Raw genomic sequence first — 19,479 nt, forward strand, 5'->3', positions numbered from 1 at the left:
AAAAACACTACCAGTGGACTACACCAAAAAATTATATATATATTTATATATAATATTTCATTTATATTTATTTATTTATATATATTAAAAATATATAATTTTTTTTAAATGTCATAAGATTGAAAGTCTTGGGGTTTTAAACTCTTTCAATGGATCTGGTTTTAGGACAGAGCATGAAAATCTTCTCAATTATCTTCACATTTATTTGAAATTGTCCTGTGACATCCTTTGACGTGATTCAAGTGAAAAAGCTAAAATGCCGGTGATGAAGACAGAAAAATAAAACATTTCCACAATGAAAAACGTTATGCGTGTTTAATGTACATTAAATTATATTACATTAGGGACGTCTCCACAATTATTAACCAAGAAAACAAAAACAAATCTATGCTTGACAAGCGAGATTTATTTTGTAAAATTCCTTATGACAATAAATCATTTTCAAGTTCTAACTAGTGAGATTCTAATTAATTGGAGACAGAACCTTTTTCGTACTCCACGTTGTTTATACACCGTTGAAATCGGTTGAGAAATGTAAAGGCAATTGTGCTTTTTGTCCAGAAAAGCAGCAGTCTTGCCCGGACCAATATAGCGGACTCTTTCGGTGTCAGCTGCATACATCCGGTGTCATCCTCTGGTTCCGCCTACTGACGTCCTACTCTAAGCCAATCACGTAAGAGTAAAGGACGAGCGCCGCGTAACGATATTAATATTCATATGCAATGCCTTTGTAATAGTAGGATTGGTTATATCGCCAGCCACCCGGAAATCCAATTTAGAAATGTTTATGTCGGAGGTTTTTGCTTAAATCTAGAGTTTTGGCTTTGCCTGTGATGATCGGTTATGGAGTCCGAGCGCACATCGGCTTATGGCGTGTGTATAATTACTTTGTTTCTCTTGCTGTTCTTACTACTTGTATTAAAAACGTGTACGAATGCAGAGTCACGAGAGCAGTTGAAATGCAGCTGTTCCTTTATAAATATCCTTGATAATGACAGATTCATTTAATGTGATTGGTTTATGTGTATATTTAAGTAACAACACGTGTTTTTCTGTGCTGTTGCTTTTGGTTGTCTGTTTCTATGTAGTAGTTGAATAATAATAATAATATAGGCTACACTATACTTTTTATAGGAGTTAAGCCTACTTTCAGTGTCTCTTTGGTCTCAATTTATAATGACGCTGCTATTCGTGTCACCAATGTTTTGATAATGGCGCTATTCTCTAGGTCGTTTAGCTGGTGACAGGAGCCTTTTACCATTTTTTTTTTGGAATAGAGTCATTATTGGACCCTAATACAGTTCATGTATTAACACTTTGAAATGCATGACTTCAAAGTAACAATTAATGCTAGCAAAGCAGCTTTCAGCAAATTGCTGTAGTGTATGGATGCTATGACTATTACAACGCACGACCTAACCTGTATGTGTCTCTCTTGTTTTGGTGACTAGAATAACACAAATGTAGATTTTACACAAAGCACTGACGATGACCCTCTCATTGATGGACCACTTGTATCCCAAGATGCACTTGAGTCAGTAATCAAGAGAGAGTTTCAGGGATTACCCACTCATTGGGCAGTGAGTGTCCTCTCGTTTTTTCATGTGAGTAGAAACAGACCATTGCAAAAACATACACTGTTGTCCAACTTATGTTATAATAATAAACCTGTTGCAGAGTGACACACTCACTACTTTTTGAGTCATTTCTCTGTGTTTTGCAGGTGATTTATGTGGCGTTGTGTATTGCAATCACATTATTTTGCTGGATATCTGATGAGCACACTCCTGAGTGCACTGCAGCATTGCAGGGGATCGACTCCAAGACTGTGGTGTTACTGGGGAAAGTTGCACTCTGGGTGATGGTCTTTATATTTGACAGATTTGTCCAGCGTCAACATAGCGCTGTGAGACGGAGAGGTTACCTGGACTTCTACAGGTTGACCCGAGGAATAAAAAACCTTCCTCTGCTCATTCACTCTGCAGGTGAAAAGATATTTCACACCATGTTAATGTCACATTTCCCCCTCTGTTTCTTTGCCACTTCATACAGGGAATCTCCATAAATAACTTGCTAATGCTAATTTAAGTATTCTGTCCAAATACCAGTGTTATAGTTCACAAATGACCACTAGATGGCAGCACATAAGCTATCATTAGGAGTGTTAATAAACATTGATTATGGAATGTTTAGATCAGGGGTTCTGAACTTTTTTCCTGCAGAGTTTAGCTCCAAACCCGATAAAGCTCACCTATATCTTTAATGTAATCCTGAAGACCTTGATAGGCTTGTTTGGGTGTGTTCGATTTGAAGGAAAACTATGCAGAAAGTGGACCTCAAGGGTCAGAGTTGAGACCTGTTTTAGATTATGAAATTAATTTGATGTAGTTGCTTTCATTCCTGGTGTATTGTTTTTGTCAATATTCTAATATGATAACATTTACACTACCATTCCAAAAAAATGAAAAAAAAAAACGTTTATTTAGCAAGGAATCATTAAAATGATCAAATGTAACAGTAAAGACTTTTAAAATGTTAGAAAAAAATATTTTAAATAAATTATGTTCTTATAAACTTTCTATTGATCAAAGTATTCTGAATTGGGTTTTTTTTTAAACATTTTCCACAAAATATAAAAAATATGACAAATATATTAAGCAGCACAACTGTTTTCAACATTAATAATAATAAATATTTCTTGAGCAGCAAATCAGGATATTAGAATGATTTCGGAAGGATCATGTGACACTGAAGACTGGAGTAATGATGCTGAAAATTCGGCTTTGCCATCACAGGAATGAATTACATTTTAAAATATATCAAAAGAGAAAAGTTCATTCGAATTTGTAATAAAATGTCACAATATTGCTATATTTTTTATCAAATAAATGCAGCCTTCGTGAGCATAATAGACGTCTTTTCAAAAATATATAAAAAATTCTCACAGATCCCAAACGTTTTAACAGTAGTGCATGTTTTGGGCAAATAATTGTGAATCATACCAAATTGATTCGAACTGAACCACGACTAAATCACAGATTTTATGCAGTGTGTTATCTAGTTAATAAGCCATAATCAATGAAATATTTACACTCCTAACCAGTGATCAACAGTTTTTTTTTAAATGGCTAATACAGATATTCGTGTCTGATATAATGCAGAACTGCTCTCTCTCCTCTCTTATGTAGGTAATGCATTGATCCTGACTGTAATTGCTCCATCCTCTCTGCTGGATGCAAGTGTGAAGAATCTGTCTGTATATCTTCTGTTGTCCATCATCTGTCTGGAACTACTGCTGTCACTTATATGCTTGATTAGATATACAGGTACTCCCACACACTGGTTACATTCGCACAAAATTTCTTCATGGTTTATTCTAATACGGAATCATACCCCAAACCTCCTATATTTTTCTCACACATATTTTTGCTACACCTGCCTGCCAATAGAATCTATATGAAGAGTTCAGATGCAAAAGCCTCTAAGTGCCATCTGAAAGTTTCTTCTAGAATGATCATTTTTATCAAGCTCGTATATTTAAGTTCAGTAATTTCACTTAAATGATAAAGTGAAATTACTGAACTTAAATATACGAGCTTGATAAAAATGATCATTCTAGAAGAAAATTTCAGATGGCACTTAGAGGCTTTTGCATCTGAACTCTTCATATATCTCACTGGCTATTAAGCTGTGTTTTTTTTGCACTATATGTTGTCCTTCTGACAGTAGAATTCTGTAGTTTTAGTTTCTCTGTAGAAAACATTGGTCATTGTGAAGCTCACATCATCATATATTAGCTAGTCTCTGCAATGCTACCGCTCACAAAAAATACCCTTGTTTTGGGGGCTAATTGCAAGTAGTAGTTGCCTCAAGGACTGTACATGCACACCTCCCCCAGCATGCATTACAATACCCAAGCTTCTGTCCTTATCCCCTTTAGAAACACACTAGGCAGCTGTTGTCCCTCTCAGCCTCTTTTTCTCGCATTCTGTGCTCCTTATGATAAAATAACAAATAACTCTTTTCTCACCTGTGGAAAGGGATGGAGAAGATGGGGGATATTTGAGAGAATGTCAAAGAGAAAGACCATATGTGGGGGGAAGAGGCTTGTTATGGACACACAGCTCATCTTTGCCAAAGGCAACCTGAATCCACCCCACCCTAATACACCATGGCATTGTCTTTACTGTTGACACACACACACACTTACACACATTCTCGTATCAGTGCCTGGATTCCAGAGATGATTAGTGAAGTGAAGCTTGACCACATGTTATCTATAGAGACACACCCTCACTCGCTCACTTCATTCTCAATGAGGTCTATCAGTAGATATCACCTTGTGTCTCATATATCACTCTTTCACAGGAGAATCTTTTAGATGTGTTTTATTTTGTATTTGTATGCTTATACACTACATTTCAATAGTTTGCAGTCAGTAAAAAAAAAAGAAAAAAGAAATGTATACTTTCATTTTGCAAGAATGCATTACATAGGTCAATAGTGACAGTAAATATATTTGTAATTATACAAAGGATTTCTGTTTTAAATTAATGCTGTGCTTTTGAACTTTCTATTCATCAAAGAAAAAGTTTTTTCATGGTTTCCACAAAAATATTAAGCTGCACAACTATTTTCAACATTGATAGTACAATAAGAAATTATAAATGCTTCTTAAGCATCAAATCAGCATATAAGAATGATTTCTGTTGGATCATGTGACACTGAAGACTGCAGTAATTATGCTAAAATTGAGGAATTCAATCACAGGAATAAATTACGTTTTAAGTTATTTTACATTTTTTATAAATTGTAATCATATTCATAATAATATAAAATAAATGGTGAGTATAAGTGTTTCAAAAACATTACTAAACCCCAATTTTTTTATATATAGGTCCAGTGAGGTTCAAAAGTCCACATCAAAAATCTTTGATTAAAAATCTGGAAATAACGTTTTCACAATGTTTTATGTATTTATTTATTTATTTTTCAAATTCTGATGTAAAATTTATATTAAATATTTAGGATCCTGCGCCTTTTATATTTCTATTTTTGCTTCCATTGAAGCACAGGATGCTCCTTGGAGCATTTTAAAAACTTGTGGATAAAATAACATGATTATCAGGGTTCACACAAACTGGATCTCATTAAGCTTGAGTGCTGCTGAAAATGTTAAATTCATATTCATTTTTTATTTAAACTTTTCACTCAAATTGTTATGCTGATAATATATATTTTTTTAAACTATATATATTCAGTAAAAAAAAAAAAAAAAAAATTGTCTGTAGACATTACACGGATGTAGCTAGATTGCATTTTCCTAAATTACAAATTTAGGAAACTTTTTTTTTTGGTCACTCGCACTTGAGATGATTCCAAAAAAATGAACCCTAGTCTCGATCAAAAACCAATTATTTTCTTCACATTTATTGTGCTAACGAGTGATCTCTATCCATTTAACCACCGTTTATCTCCTCCTATCCATATATCCATCTCTCTGTCCCTTTCCTAAAGGAAGGTGCAGTTAGGTCAGAGTCATGCTCCAGGGTCTTTGAAGTGTCCTCTGTGATGTTGTATCTCTGCCTCTCTCTCTTCATTTGAACATGAATGCAGCGTTCTGTATGGGCCGTATGCCGCCTCTGCACTTCAAAGGAAGTTTAGGGCCCTTCAAAGGGGGCGAGGGAGGTGATTGGGACCGGCATTGTTTTATCGCGATGCACGGAGAACATGCGCTCGGCCCCCGTCATGTTCAAATGTGCTCAAGGATGCCATTGGAATGAAATGGAGAAATATGATGCTTGAGGGAACACATTGATTTAAAGTTGACCGTGTTTTTCATCCCGAGCTCCAGAATGAAATGCTTCTCAGTTCTAAGAGCGAGTGTATGTCGCACAAAAGTGCTAACATTTTTCTATGGATTGGACTTCTATGCAACATTGTGTTAGAATGCAAATGTCATGAATTATTGACCGCTGGGTTTGGTTTATTGTAATGGTGTTTATTTGTACGGTGTCTTTTGAGGAGGGAAGCACTACTGTTTAGCAAAGATATAAGGAATGTGACACGTATATCAGAAAGACTGTCACTCTTTCTCTTTAAAAACATTCTTTAAAGCCTATTCTCGATGTATGGTGACAGATCTGACGAATTACCCTAATAACCTTACAACATTACGTATCTAAACTCGCATATACACTGTATTTGTCTCAAATAAATGCTTAAGCTCCATTTACTATTATATATTACACTTATATGACACTTCAGAGCGAGCGAAAAGGTGTGCATTATCTCTAAAGAGGGAATCCCTGATCTCCTTCCTGCCCAACTCAATGGCCTGTTGGCCCCCATTTCCTGCAGGTGATTGAAGAAAGAGCAGTTTTATCTGATTGGTGTGTTTGTGATGGGTTGGCCAGGTGTGGGTCAGGAACAACGCGGCGGTTTGTGTATGTGTGTGTTAATGTTTTAGGTGATTATGGTGTAATTAGAGCGTATTCAGAGACCCTGAGATATTTTCCACTTTGATTTGTAGATTATATTTAGGCAGATATGTTTGATCCTATAGCACCACCTTTAAGATGCATTAGCATTAGAGGATAAGCATGTTATTATTTCAATATTAAAATGCAGAGACAAATATCACCAAGTATCATTAACATCTCAAGCATTGCTCTGTCTGACATCATTGTCGCTCTAGATATAAGGGATCTGCTGCCGATCGCTAGCAAACTTGAAGGTCTTCTGTGCATTTTGTCTATGTTCTGTAAACCACAAGTGGTATTAATATAGTACCCGTTTTGACTGACCAATGGCGAACTGGCATTGGTATGTGGCTTAAAAGTTTTCTTTTTCTGTGCTTCAGGAGAAAATAGTTGTCTGGGGATGTCCGCAACATGGCCAAGACAGCTGAACAATTCCACCCAGAAACAAACCTTTATAATGTTGTACATCACTGCAAATAATACAGTTAAACTACCGTTCAAAAGTTTGGGTCGGTGACATTTTTAAAAATGCTGAAAGAAGTCTATTCCAGTTCACCAAGGCTGTATTTAATAAAAAACAATACAGTAAAAACGGTAATATTGTAAAATTTTATTACAATTGAACTGTTTTCTATTTTAATATATTTTAGAATGTAATTTATTAATTAATGTGATGGAAAATATCAATTTTGCCATTACTCCAGTCTTCACTGTCAGAGATCATTCTAATATGCTGATTTGGTGCTCAAAAACATTTCTTCTACACTTTCTTCTTCTGCATAATATTGCTGGGTAAAGCACGCAATTTTCCCCCCCAGAATTCTTTAATGTATAGAAAGTTTAAAATGACAGTACTTATTTGAAATAGACATTTTTGCATGTAAATGAATGCTTATAATTAATTTCTTTTAAAAAAAACCATATTGCTGAACCCAAACGTCTTAACGGTTATATAGTTTCCAGTGTTGAAGATTTTATTATTTAGAAAATAAGTCATTTAGCTATATATTTGTACACTATTACTTCCTCTGTGTGTGACTTTGGTTTGACTTTTGGAAGCTTGAAGAAAGGCATGGAATGTTGAAAGAGAGAAACCACAACACCAGCTATCCAAATAATTGTCAATATATTTTACAATTATAAAAAAAAATTCTTTCTCTTTCCCACTCTTTAGATATCATGCACATATTGTGGACTTTAGAATCTTTGGTTCAGATTCTGGTCGAATCTGCTTGAACTCGCTGTTCTTTCCAGTGTAGGAAGTGAAAGTTTGCTGATTGAGAGATACATTAAAGGTGTGAGAGAGGAGGGAAGTGACGTGTGAAATCCCACAGTTGCCCTGCGTTCTCACGCTCCCAAAACACACACTAACCACGCGTCTACTAGCACACCTTGTGGTGAAGAGTATCCGCGCTGAACGTGACTCCTGCTCACACACACTGAACGTGTGTCTTCACACACCTAGCTCACATTGCGCCGTCAGACGCACACTACAGCTATCAACATTTCTGTCTGGCTCAATTTTAACTTGTCTCATTTTGTCAATGGTAAATACTCTCCCTGTTTATCATGTTAAAGGAGTAGCCATTGTGATCTTAGACGTTTGGACCCCGCTGTATATTTAGTGTTATTGGAAGGAAAGAAGAATGAGAGGGGGGTGGAGAAAACCTTACCTGTGTTTTTTTTTTGTACAATTATCTTTGTATTTTTTGTGTTTCAGTACATGTGAAGAAGTTTAATAGCAAGAAGCCCCATCCTGATGTGACTGAACAGGAGCGATCTCATGGGTGCTCCAGCGAAGCGCATACCGAGACAGGCTTCAGGTAACACACATTGGTGATAGAACAATATATATATATATATATATGAATAGACATATTAATCAGCTTATATTGGACCATCTTGAGAAGCCGTTTAGCAGAGGTATTAGTAAACCAACAGCCTTTTTAAGTTGATAATGTGAATTTTTGTCCATTCTGTTTTTTGTTTTTTTTCAGTAGAGTAAATATTTAATTTTAGCATTTAGATCTCCATATTGGGCATAGAAAAAAACATATCAGTCGACTAGTAGTATACATACAAATTGTACTTGGTAAATAATCAAAGAATATTTTTTTTAAGAATTATCGTTTTATAAATTTCCCTTTTTAATTATATCGGTCTAGTAACTAAAACTTTAGTAACACTGATAGCTATTCATTTAATTTGTTTATTATAAAGTTTATAACAGAAATAATTACTAGCCTATTTACTTATTGTACAGTGGAAACTGCTCTTCATTTTAAAACCAATACAATAGCAGAAAGTTCTTAACACATTGGAATATATATAGTCCCATTCAAAAGTTTGGGGTCAGTAAGATATATATTTTTAATATTCGGCAAGGGCGCATTAAATAGATCAAAACTGGGAGTAAAGACTTTCACATTGTAACAAAAAATATATAAATTCAAATAAATGCTGTTCTTGAATCGTTTGCTGTTTATTCCTTGAGCACCAAATCAGCATTTTCTAATGATTTCTTAAGGTTTATGTGACCTTAAAAAAAAAAAAAAAAAAATTCCAAACCCATTGGCAGATATTTGTTGTTGTTTTAGCGTTCGAGTATAAAACCTGCAGACACCCAGATTTTTTTCAAGTTTACTTAAAATAAAAATAAGAAGTTGGGCTGTAGGCATGTATAATTTCTTTATTCCAGTGGTTCGTAGTAGGCCTAAATTAGTTAAACGGTTGTAGTATAAGAAAGATTATTTACTGCACTTGCACCCGGTTTAAAATGAGAGCAGTTTTCCACTGTAGACGTTTGGCGTCTCACAAAATGCAGATTGATCTGATCTCTCATACTGAACAGTATATAGTTATCTGTATCGGCCAAAACAGACCATATTGGGGTATCCCTAAATGTACTGTTTTTTTTGTGTGTGTGACTAGTGTTTTCATAGACGCGCACACACACACACACACATATATTTCAAGCCCATGTGCTGTGGACAGGTCAAACAGGTGCACATGTGTTCTGTGGTTTATTTGACAGGGACGGCTCCAGTCTGGAGGATGTGGTGGAAAAGCAGGCGGACCTGATTGATTATCTGAAACGGCACAACAGCGTTCTGAGCAGGAGGATCCTCACGCTGACCGGCCAGTAGATCAGAGCCTGACACGTGCAAACAGAGAGAGTGACTCAGGACTGCTTGTGCTTATGATGGGGTCTGAAGCGGTGCGTGCGAGTGTGTGTGTGTGTGTCTGTGTGAGGGCGTCTATCTTTACTGGCATCGGCAGCCATGGCTCACTGATCAGAAGACTTTTTGTGGGAAACGATCCTTGGTAACCTCTCTAACGACGATCTCGTGTTTCCATGACGACAAGTCTGAGTAGACAATGGCCGCAATTGGGAAGTCAAAAACCCTCTGCTGCAGAAATGTTCAATAAAGACGCTCATTATGAGTTTGTGGGATAGCGTGATCTTATCAAACCAAAAGCTTTATCATGCGACTTCCGTTTCTCTGTGTGCATGTATGTGAGAGCATGAACAAGAGGGTACAGCAATTGAGTTAATTGTGTACTTAATTTGACTTATATTGTTCATAATTTGTATTTTTGCTTTGTGGGTCTGTGCTGCTTTTGTGTGTAATAATTGTGTTGGAAGGATATTTCTGGTGGTGTGTCGGAGCCATTCAGAAAACTTTGTTAAATACTGACCTTTTTAGTCCTTAATCTCACAGATGGTTTGAACTACTGTATTTTTATGTAAAATAATGTGGATTAAATTGAAACTTTTTGGGAATACAAATTAACACATTTTATTGAGTCCGGTAGGTGATGTGCATGTCTAGATAAAGAAAGGGATAAGATAATACTAGATAGAAAATGTAGTTTAGAACACACATCAAGTTCTTAGAATTGCACTCTATTTGTTTTTTTTGTGCCATGTTTAATAATAGTTTACATTTAATGACATGTGGTGTAACCTAATAAAAAATGAATTTTCTTTACACTGTCAGCATAGGTAAGTGCACACATCTTAATTATTATTTTGAAAAGTTTTTAGACATTTTATGATGGTTAAAGGTAAACTTTTCAATGTGATATCCAGATATTTTGTTACAAGTATTAGTACAAAATAATAAATCCTTACTCTAATTATAAATCATTTTTGATGAGTTGCACCACATGCCATTTTATGGTTTAAAGAAAAGGTAAACTTATCTTATAATTTAAAAGGCTTAATGACCTTTACATACGGTCATGAGGGTCTGCAGGGGTCAATTTTGGTGATATGAAACTTGGGATAAAAGTGTTGAACATGAAAATCTGTTGTTTGGAAATCGACTATGGATCCATGTTAAAAGAGGCTAAAATAAATCTCCATCTTGGATTGGGAATGTTAACTTTTCTGATTGGGGGCTTTTCATTTTGGAAGCTGTCAATCAAAAATGGAACAATACAGTCTAGTGATCCCAGTATAACACACTCTTTTTCCTCTTTTCATACAGTAGCAGCTTGTGAATTTGAAAGACTTTGACAAGCCGTATGGATTATAAGACGCGTTGAGCCCAGGTGAAAAGACAATACACTTTTTATTTAATCAGGATAATAATAAAACATTTGAAGTGCATAACTTACATATAAACATTTCATTCAGTCCTTACTATTTACAATGATTCTGGCAAACTCAAACTGATTGAGCGATGAGTTTTAGCGTGTTCTGTTGCAGTGGATCTCCCCATAACTTGTTCACTAACATTCATAAAACAATACACTCCCTCTATTCAGAAGTGACTAACATGGCTTGGTTACAATATATGGGCGAATGAACAGCCCTCAGGGAGTCTGATATGAAACTTTTTCCATCCATTGCTGGTCTTTGGGTTTCCTAATGCTTGAAGAAGCATCATGAGGATAGTTGCGTAGAGGTTCCTCTAGAGTTGTAAAACCTGATGGAGAACAAAAGAAAAAGTTTAAATCCACAATGCACGGCTATTGAATGGATATTTATGTGATCTTTGTGCAGCTTTTCTTTTAGACATTGATTCTATATATATGTGTGTGTGTGTCTGTTTGTGTGTTTTGTTAACTCCAGACTAGCTCTGGCTCATTGTGTGGGGGTCACAGAGTAAAGGTTAAAGGTGACAACCTCTCCAGAGTGTCTGAAAACAGTAGGCGGCTCCGGTAGGCTGTCACAGTGAATGTGTGTCCCCGCAGATACAGTGTCACACATATCACCATTTACAACATGTGCTCATGGTTCAATGATCGTGTCAAGATAAAGAAAACTAATGCACTGTAATATATATACAATATCATTCATTTTATACAATATCATTTACTAGATAAAAATGTACTTTAAAACACATTTCAAGTTCCTATGTACTCTATTTATTTATTTATGTTGGTTACACATGGTTTTGGGAAACGTATATGCCATGTTCAACAAAAGTTTAAATGTAATGACCTGTGTCGTGTAAAAAGTAATTTTAGAAAGTGTATTATTTGAAGCTGAAGTTATTTGAAAGTTATTTTAAATATTTTATGATGGTGAAAGGTAAAATGTTCAATGTAATATCAAGATATTTTGTTACAAGTATTAGTAAGAGTTATAAATAATTGGTTTATTTAAAATTATAAATAATTTTGAGGGATCAGGTGAATTTTTATGAAAGAACCGACTCCAAGTTGCTCTTTAAGTAACAAAAAGGCCTTTAGCAGCCAAAAAACACACACACGTTGGGTTTCCATGGATTTTCATAGACATAATGATTTTTATATTCTGTGCCCAGTCTACCCATCACAGAAAACGTTCTGCATTTTTATTTTTTATTTTTTTAAACATCACTTAGTATGATTTATCAGCTGTTTTCCTCATGGGGACCAACAAATTTCCCTACAAGGACAAGGATTTCGGAAATTGCTGTCTTTGAGGAGACGTTTTCTCCCCATAACCTCACACACAAACTTCATTCACCCCTGTACCACCTTATGACCCCCTTTTGTATTTATGGTATTTAATATTTGAATCCTTGTTTAGTATTTTCTCTTTAGTCTGACTACTTTTATTTTATTTATTTTATTTTATCTGAGGTTTTATTTAACAGGGACAATACAGAATAACATTAGCCTATTTCACAGTACTGAGCCTCAGATGTTCTGTATGCTTCTAGCTGATATCTAATTTGCACTAATTAGCTTTTGTCCTTGCTTAGGCTTTCACTAAAAACCTAAGAAATACAACAACCAACAACCTAAAATTTGAAACATTGAATTTTTATTAAAAATGAATTAATGATCAAACAATTGATGATCACAAAAACAGTTTAAGCCTGTTTTTTATAGCTATATAAATGTTTTCCTTCAATTCTGTCTTTTAAATTCTATTGCTAAACCATTACATAACTGTTCTCCCTTCACTGAAAAGGCCACCAGGTGTTTCTGAGGACTGGCATTACTAGGCGTCCCACCCAAGTTTTACAGTGTGTGTGGCAGATAGTTAAAATGGGTTGAATTTATGGGGGTAGGGCTTTTCTCGTCTGTCTGTGTGTCTCTGTGTGGCTATGTAGGTTTCCACTCTTTTGTGTGTGTGTATGTGTGGGTGGGTGTGGAGTGTTTGTGTTTACTCCCGGTCCGAGAGAAAGTCACACAGCTATAAAGATCCAATAATGTCCCAGCTCATTTAGTACAGGGTATTTAACCCAAAGTACCTCCGTCTGTTTCTGTTGTGGCTTAGGGCCGCTAGAGATCCGACAGGCGGATTGTTAATTAATCTGGCCGTCTTTTCTCCAGAACACAAACCCACAGATCACAATGGAGTGGTAAACACCATTCTCAAATGAAGTGCACGCACTTGTTAGTCAAGAATCAGTTTGTGTTGTCAAGGAGTCACAAAAGTAAATTCAAGGTATTTCACGATTATTTGTCAGCAAATACATGCTAGGAATGTCAGAATTTGGATTTGCTAATGATGCTCCCCTTTGATAACTCTTTTTCAATATTTGCCCATTCCTCAGAGTAATAAAAGGGAATAAATAGCCTGCATGTGAACTAAAGTCTCACCTCAAGGGAATGGTACTCTGGAGTGAAGAGGTAGACAACGCTTCTTTGGACAGTGGTGTCTGCGATATTTCCGCCTCAGGTTGAGAAAATCTGGAAAGGGAGGAAAATAAAACACTTGTCAGGGCTATGAACTATTAACCTTGAGTTACTATATATCTCATGTCAAGTCAAGTCACATTTATTTATATAGAGCTATATAACAATACAGATTGTTTCAAAGCAGCCTTATTCGTTCAAAGTTATCTGGCTTTTAATAATGTTCTCAAAACGTTAGCACAAAAACATCTATCATTCATGAACCGTGTTCGTCTAACATTTTGTATTGTTCCTAGGCCTACCTAATTGTTTCGGAATGTTGAGAAAACAAGTAACACTCCTATAATGTTTGCTAAATGGAATGTTCTCTTAATGTTATAATAATAATAATTAAATATTAAAAAATGACGTTTTGAACATTCAGAAATAAAGTTTTCATAACTTAACGGGAACGTAATAAAAATGTTCTTAGAACATATTTTGTTGGCTGGGTTAGTTCAATGTAGATTTTATTTGTTGAATTTAGTTCTGTGTGAATCTTCTATGATCAGTTCAAGAGAGATCAACCGGTTTTTTTTTTGTTTTTTTTTTTTTATATTGACAATTTTATATTTTGGGGGGTTGGGGAGATGTAGGCTACTCCCCACCCCACTCTCCCCAGATTGGGGTGTTACCTGAAATAAAATCAAAATGAATGGTCTCCCCAGTTGGTAACAAACAATCTGGAAGGCAATATAACAATCAGAGGTCTTGTGATAACGCTCATGTCACTTCCCTCCATAAGCAGCTATTAGATTCTCACCCAGAGGCGCAAGGACAATGGCACGGTGCGCACGGGAGGAGAACCGGGCGCTTTTATATCTGCCTTTGACTAAAGATATGCGAACTCCATGTACCTCCCTCTCTTTCACCCTTTCACCGCAGTCACCCTATGCTAATGCATTATACCTATTGTGCTAAACATCATGACTAACAATGAACGCTGGTGCTTGATCGCCCACGGGCACCAGATTAATTGCGCATAGCCGCCACAGCAGCGGGAGATTAGAGTGTAGCCACTATACACGTAGGCTAAATTACATTTAGTTATTGGAATAGGCTATGTCTAAGCGTTTAGATAAAAGCAAAACTACCAAAACAGTGGACAAATAAATTGGTCTCGTGCGTAATTGCGGTTTATTTACAACTTTGCTATATTCAAGTGTAAAATATATTCATATAGTCCTATTTAGTATAGAATTGTAAAAAAAAAAACACATAGAAAAAAAAAACATTTATTTTAAAGTCAAGGGTCAAGTGTGGGCTTAGTGAAACCCAAGCTCATTTCTGGAGTTAAGACTGAACTTTTCAGAAGCGTCAAGCGCCACTTAAAATCCACTCAAAGCAGTGACCCTAAATCAGCCACGACTGTGCACAGACCACTAACCAGGACAGACCTAAATATGCCAACAAGATTGGTTTACTAATGAGGTGACGTTTATCCATAGTGACTCGCGGTATTGGGTGAATAGGTAAACAGTTTGTGAGGCCTACTACAAACTTTCAGGCATACCCGAATAGGCCTAGAGGCTATTCAAAATGTTACAGCCTGTAATGCATTTAGATAAAATTTTATTTTAAAAATAAATTTGTCTTTAACTAGGCTACTCCCCGTGAACAAGTCACTAACGATTGCCCTATTTGTTTTACAAACCTTCAGTACACAAAACTTTATTTCGAGACGATAACTCAGTTTAATAGGCCGAAGTAAATCAGATGTTGATTCAGTAACCGCTCTGAGGGGGAGCAATTCGTCAGACTGATTCAAACCATTAAAATAACCTGTTCATAAGAGTCATTTGCTTTTGAATCTGTGAATCACAAATATTGTTTTTTTTTTTTGCGTGATGTCCGCAATTTTTATTTTTAGCCACTATTTCACTGTAAAACTGCCTAATTTAGACCACACACTCACAGCTCGGGTAAATTATTTAGGGTATAATTTTTCTGTGGCTTCAGTCGGGTGCGGTGATTCAAATTCATTCAGTGCGAGGTTATAGCGCTTGGGTTAGAGCGCGGAAAACCTCATTCCAAATTAGTAGTCCATCAAACAGATTCAACAGAATCATGTGTGATTCAATACTAAATATGATTTCCTGTAATTAATAGGGATCTAATTAAATAAAATTGACATGATATTTTGAGCTAAAATCGTATAAATAAGTTAGAAACTTAAAATTGCAGGTAGGTTACATCAGCCAACAAAAACTTTTTTTCTTAATTTGCAAGTGTTTTGATCCAGTGCTACACCACACAATTAACAGACTTGACTTGCATAACATCATTTTTGTCGATATTCAAATATTTCAAATAGCTGAATTAATATTTTCTTTACCCCAAAAACCAGGTCTTGTGATACCTTGTTTCTCGGCGCTGGTGATGAACAGAACTGTCAGCAGCAGCAGCAGAAGGAGATACAGAGGATGGAAGAATCTCATGGTGATGCTGTGTGAGGTTCGCGCAGACCCGAGTGTCCTCAGATGTGTCCGGTACCTTCGAGGGCAAATTCTGTGAATATGCCGATAACGGACTGTAGAAATCCTTTTATGTGTCTTTCGGTCTCAGTATTTTTTTTTTTTTCTCGGTGCTCATATAAGATTCAGTTTTAAAGTGGATGCGCAGCTGCAGTCCGTTTTCACGCTCTCCAACTTTTCCAAAGTTTCAGATAGCGATATTCACTTTCTTCTCTCTCCTCAGAGGGATGGATAGGCTAGCTAGATAAGATGACCTGATGAGTGGGAATGTCCAGTCGAGACAATATAGCTTCACCCCCTCTTTATACAGACAAGAGAAAGGGGGAGGAGAGGGTACAACAGAAGGAGGGGTATGGAAGACCTAAAACTGGGTGGGGACATGGGACATCACACACACACTTTGCACACACACACTTTGCATTGCACATATTGACTCCACATGAATAAGGGAAGAAAGCTGGCAGCTGAAAGGACCCCCCAAAACACACATAACTTGAAATAAGTGTTTGGAAATTATACTTAAAAATTATTTGTGGTGTATATGAGTCCAAAAGTCTCTAGTCTACTTCTTTTTTTTTACATGAATTTTGCCCAAATAATATTAAGAATAGATAGATAGATAGATAGATAGATAGATAGATAGATAGACTGTAGAAATGATATGACTTGTTGTTATAACTTTTGTAAGTTATAACAATGTAAGTTGTTATAACTTTTGTAAGTTATAACAACATACATTACTTTAACTCATCAAAATAAGTAAAGCAATTCTTTTTGTAAGTTATACAAGACTCAACTCACTTTTAAAGTCATTTTAATGTAATTTAAGTTGAAATAACTTAAATAGCCATGTTGATTGTACTTTAAAAAATGTAACAGTAATTTAGGTAGATAGATAGATAGATAGATAGATAGATAGATAGATAGATAGATAGATAGATATAATATTTATTTTTTAATAATTTTATAATAAATATTTAAGCATTGTTTAAACATCTAAACAAATATTAGAATTCAGACAAGTATAGAAAACAATGATTTTTTTTTGTTTACATCAAATTTACAAATATGCCAACAAAAACATACAAAAGTACAAATAAGTGCACAGCATTTAGACTATTTTCAGCTTTAACTGCAGACAGATTTTCATTGTGAGGCTTTTGGAACCCATTGTGTATGTGGATTAAAAATATATATTTACATATGGTGATAATATATGTGCAGTTGAGTGTGTCTGTTTTTGGTTAGAGATTAGCACTGGTCAAAGAGGTGTGTGAATTATTGGCTGGCCTGGTCAGTTAAGTTTGTGTGTGTGTGTGTGTGTGTGTGTGTGTGTGTGTGTGTGTGTGTGTGTGAACGAGCTGTGAAGTGCTGATTATAGTGTAGCTGTTGGATCTATGAGCTCTCTCTTTACTAATGAGCTACTATTGTACTTCACTACCTAGAACAAAACCTCACAACAGGAGAGCCAGCCTGACACACACTTACACACTAGCCAAAGACTGTTAAAGCTAATGTTCACCTTCTTCATCAAAAGTATAGATTTACATGGTCTAATACTCATTGGCTTGACTTTTGCAGGCATAAAATGGCATAAACCAAGGAATGGAGCAAAAAAGACAACTCATAATGGCAGAGCATTAGAATTAGAATTTATCACACAAAAGATAAATATAGTTTACATTAGGGGTTAAGCTAGGATTTAAATGGAGCCAGTGTTACTTCAGGAACACCCCTGTGTCATTTGCATGTAAACATCGCATTGAATGATGTATGCTCCCTTGTGCTTAAGTACAAATGTGGACATTTTTTGTTGGAGACAAAGTTGCAAAGACTATTTACCCTAAAACCGACTGAATAATGGAAGAGTCACTTTCTAATGGACAGAAAGAGTGAGTTTTAGCTCAGAATGGCTTTTCTTTGTGTGCATGCTATTGTTCAGTCATGATACTAAACTGGACAGATACCCTAGTGTATTATGGGTCCAGTATGGTAATGTTATTAGATTTACAGATACCCCATGTGTCTCTGTGTGCATGTGCGTTATAATGAGCCGGAGTCGCGAATGGCTTGGCTGTGCAAGACAATGCGTAAAACTAGTATAATATGCAAATAACATAGCAGCTCCATCAAGCAAACAAATGACAGTAAATATCAGATCGTTTGTGGGAGTATTTATGTGAGTTAAGCTGGGTTTTGCTAATTGAAATAAAGCTGAAATAAAATATAAATAGTAGACGGAAAAATTAAAGTAAATGAAAATTAGCAATGTTGCCTTTGCAAGTAACAGGAAAATGCAATGTGCTGGAGTAGATTTTACATAGTGCTTGATCAAAAGTTGCATACCAAAAATGTATGCAACTCTTGATGGAAATAAATGCTGTGATGTTATTTCCATCAGGAGGTGCGTACATTTTTGGTCAAGATCTTGTATTGACAATGCAAGAGTCAAGCACTCTGTAAAGTCTCCTTCAGCACATCCCAAAGACTTTCAATGAATTTAAGGTCTGGACTCAGAGGTGCCAATTCATGTGTGAAAATGATTCTTCATGCTCCCTCACAACCATTCTTTCACAATTTGAGCCTGATGAATCTCGACATTGCCATCCTGGAATATGGCCATGATGTGTCTTCCTACATGACTGTTTAAGAAATGAAAAGCTACACACATCAATGTACTGTTAGAACTGTTGCCTAACATGCAACATTGCTAGAAACATAATAATTGCTGCAATAATGATCCAAGACTCTTAAGCATTTTACTATTTAAATCCAAACAGTGTATTTGTGTGTGAAAAAAAAAATCACAAAATTACAAAAAATAATTGAATACAATTTAAAATAAAGCTATTTCAAAATATGAATACAAACTAATAGTGAATAAATAATACTAAAAAGTCAACTAATAAAGTGTGTAGGGAGAGATTTAGAGATAATAAGTGTGTGAGTGTGCCTTAGTTGACCTCTTGGAGTGTAAGTGTGTGTTTGTGTCCATAATGAAGAGCATATGTGTGCAAACCGAGTGTGTGAGCCATATGTGTGTCCACTCTTTGACCTTTCTCATGAGTGTGACCATTTATCTCAATTCGTCTTTGATATACTGGGCCTGTCATGGAGTTTTAGTGTGCGTTTTAGGTTGGTCTGATATAGTGCAGCTGTCATGGATGCTGCCCATCCTTATTAAAAATCCATTTGTGCCAACCGTGTGTGTGTGTGACTACACATCCTCTGAGCTTTTTTTCATGTCAATTAGGATTAGAACCCAGCATGAAACTAATGGACGAGGTGGACAGCCCGGTACCTCAGTCCAAAGACCAGCTTTATATGACCCCATGCGAGTGTGTGTGCATGTCTGTTGATGTGTGTGCAGATATACCCTTATTTATTGCTTTATAGCGTTT

General features: G+C 35.8%; 2 protein-coding genes across 2 annotated transcripts; one reads left to right on the forward strand and one right to left on the reverse strand.

Annotated features, from left to right (window-relative positions):
• The first annotated feature begins 735 nt into the window (after positions 1–735).
• On the forward strand, positions 736–10,876 carry tmem192 (transmembrane protein 192). Its single transcript, XM_082164693.1, has 6 exons — positions 736–873; positions 1,452–1,604; positions 1,724–1,985; positions 3,189–3,326; positions 8,203–8,305; positions 9,517–10,876. The coding sequence occupies exons 1-6, from the start codon at positions 844–846 to the stop codon at positions 9,626–9,628; spliced, it is 798 nt and encodes a 265-aa protein (XP_082020819.1). The 5' UTR covers positions 736–843; the 3' UTR covers positions 9,629–10,876.
• Positions 10,533–16,659, reverse strand: apela (apelin receptor early endogenous ligand). Its single transcript, XM_082164695.1, has 3 exons — positions 15,940–16,659; positions 13,530–13,619; positions 10,533–11,416 (listed from the first exon to the last, which is right to left on the reverse strand). The coding sequence occupies exons 1-2, from the start codon at positions 16,040–16,042 to the stop codon at positions 13,531–13,533; spliced, it is 192 nt and encodes a 63-aa protein (XP_082020821.1). The 5' UTR covers positions 16,043–16,659; the 3' UTR covers positions 10,533–11,416; position 13,530.
• Between the last annotated feature and the right edge of the window lie 2,820 nt (positions 16,660–19,479).

This window comes from Leuciscus leuciscus, assembly GCF_965113295.1.
Source record: "Leuciscus leuciscus genome assembly, chromosome: 3".
Taxonomy (NCBI): Eukaryota; Metazoa; Chordata; class Actinopteri; order Cypriniformes; family Leuciscidae; genus Leuciscus; species Leuciscus leuciscus.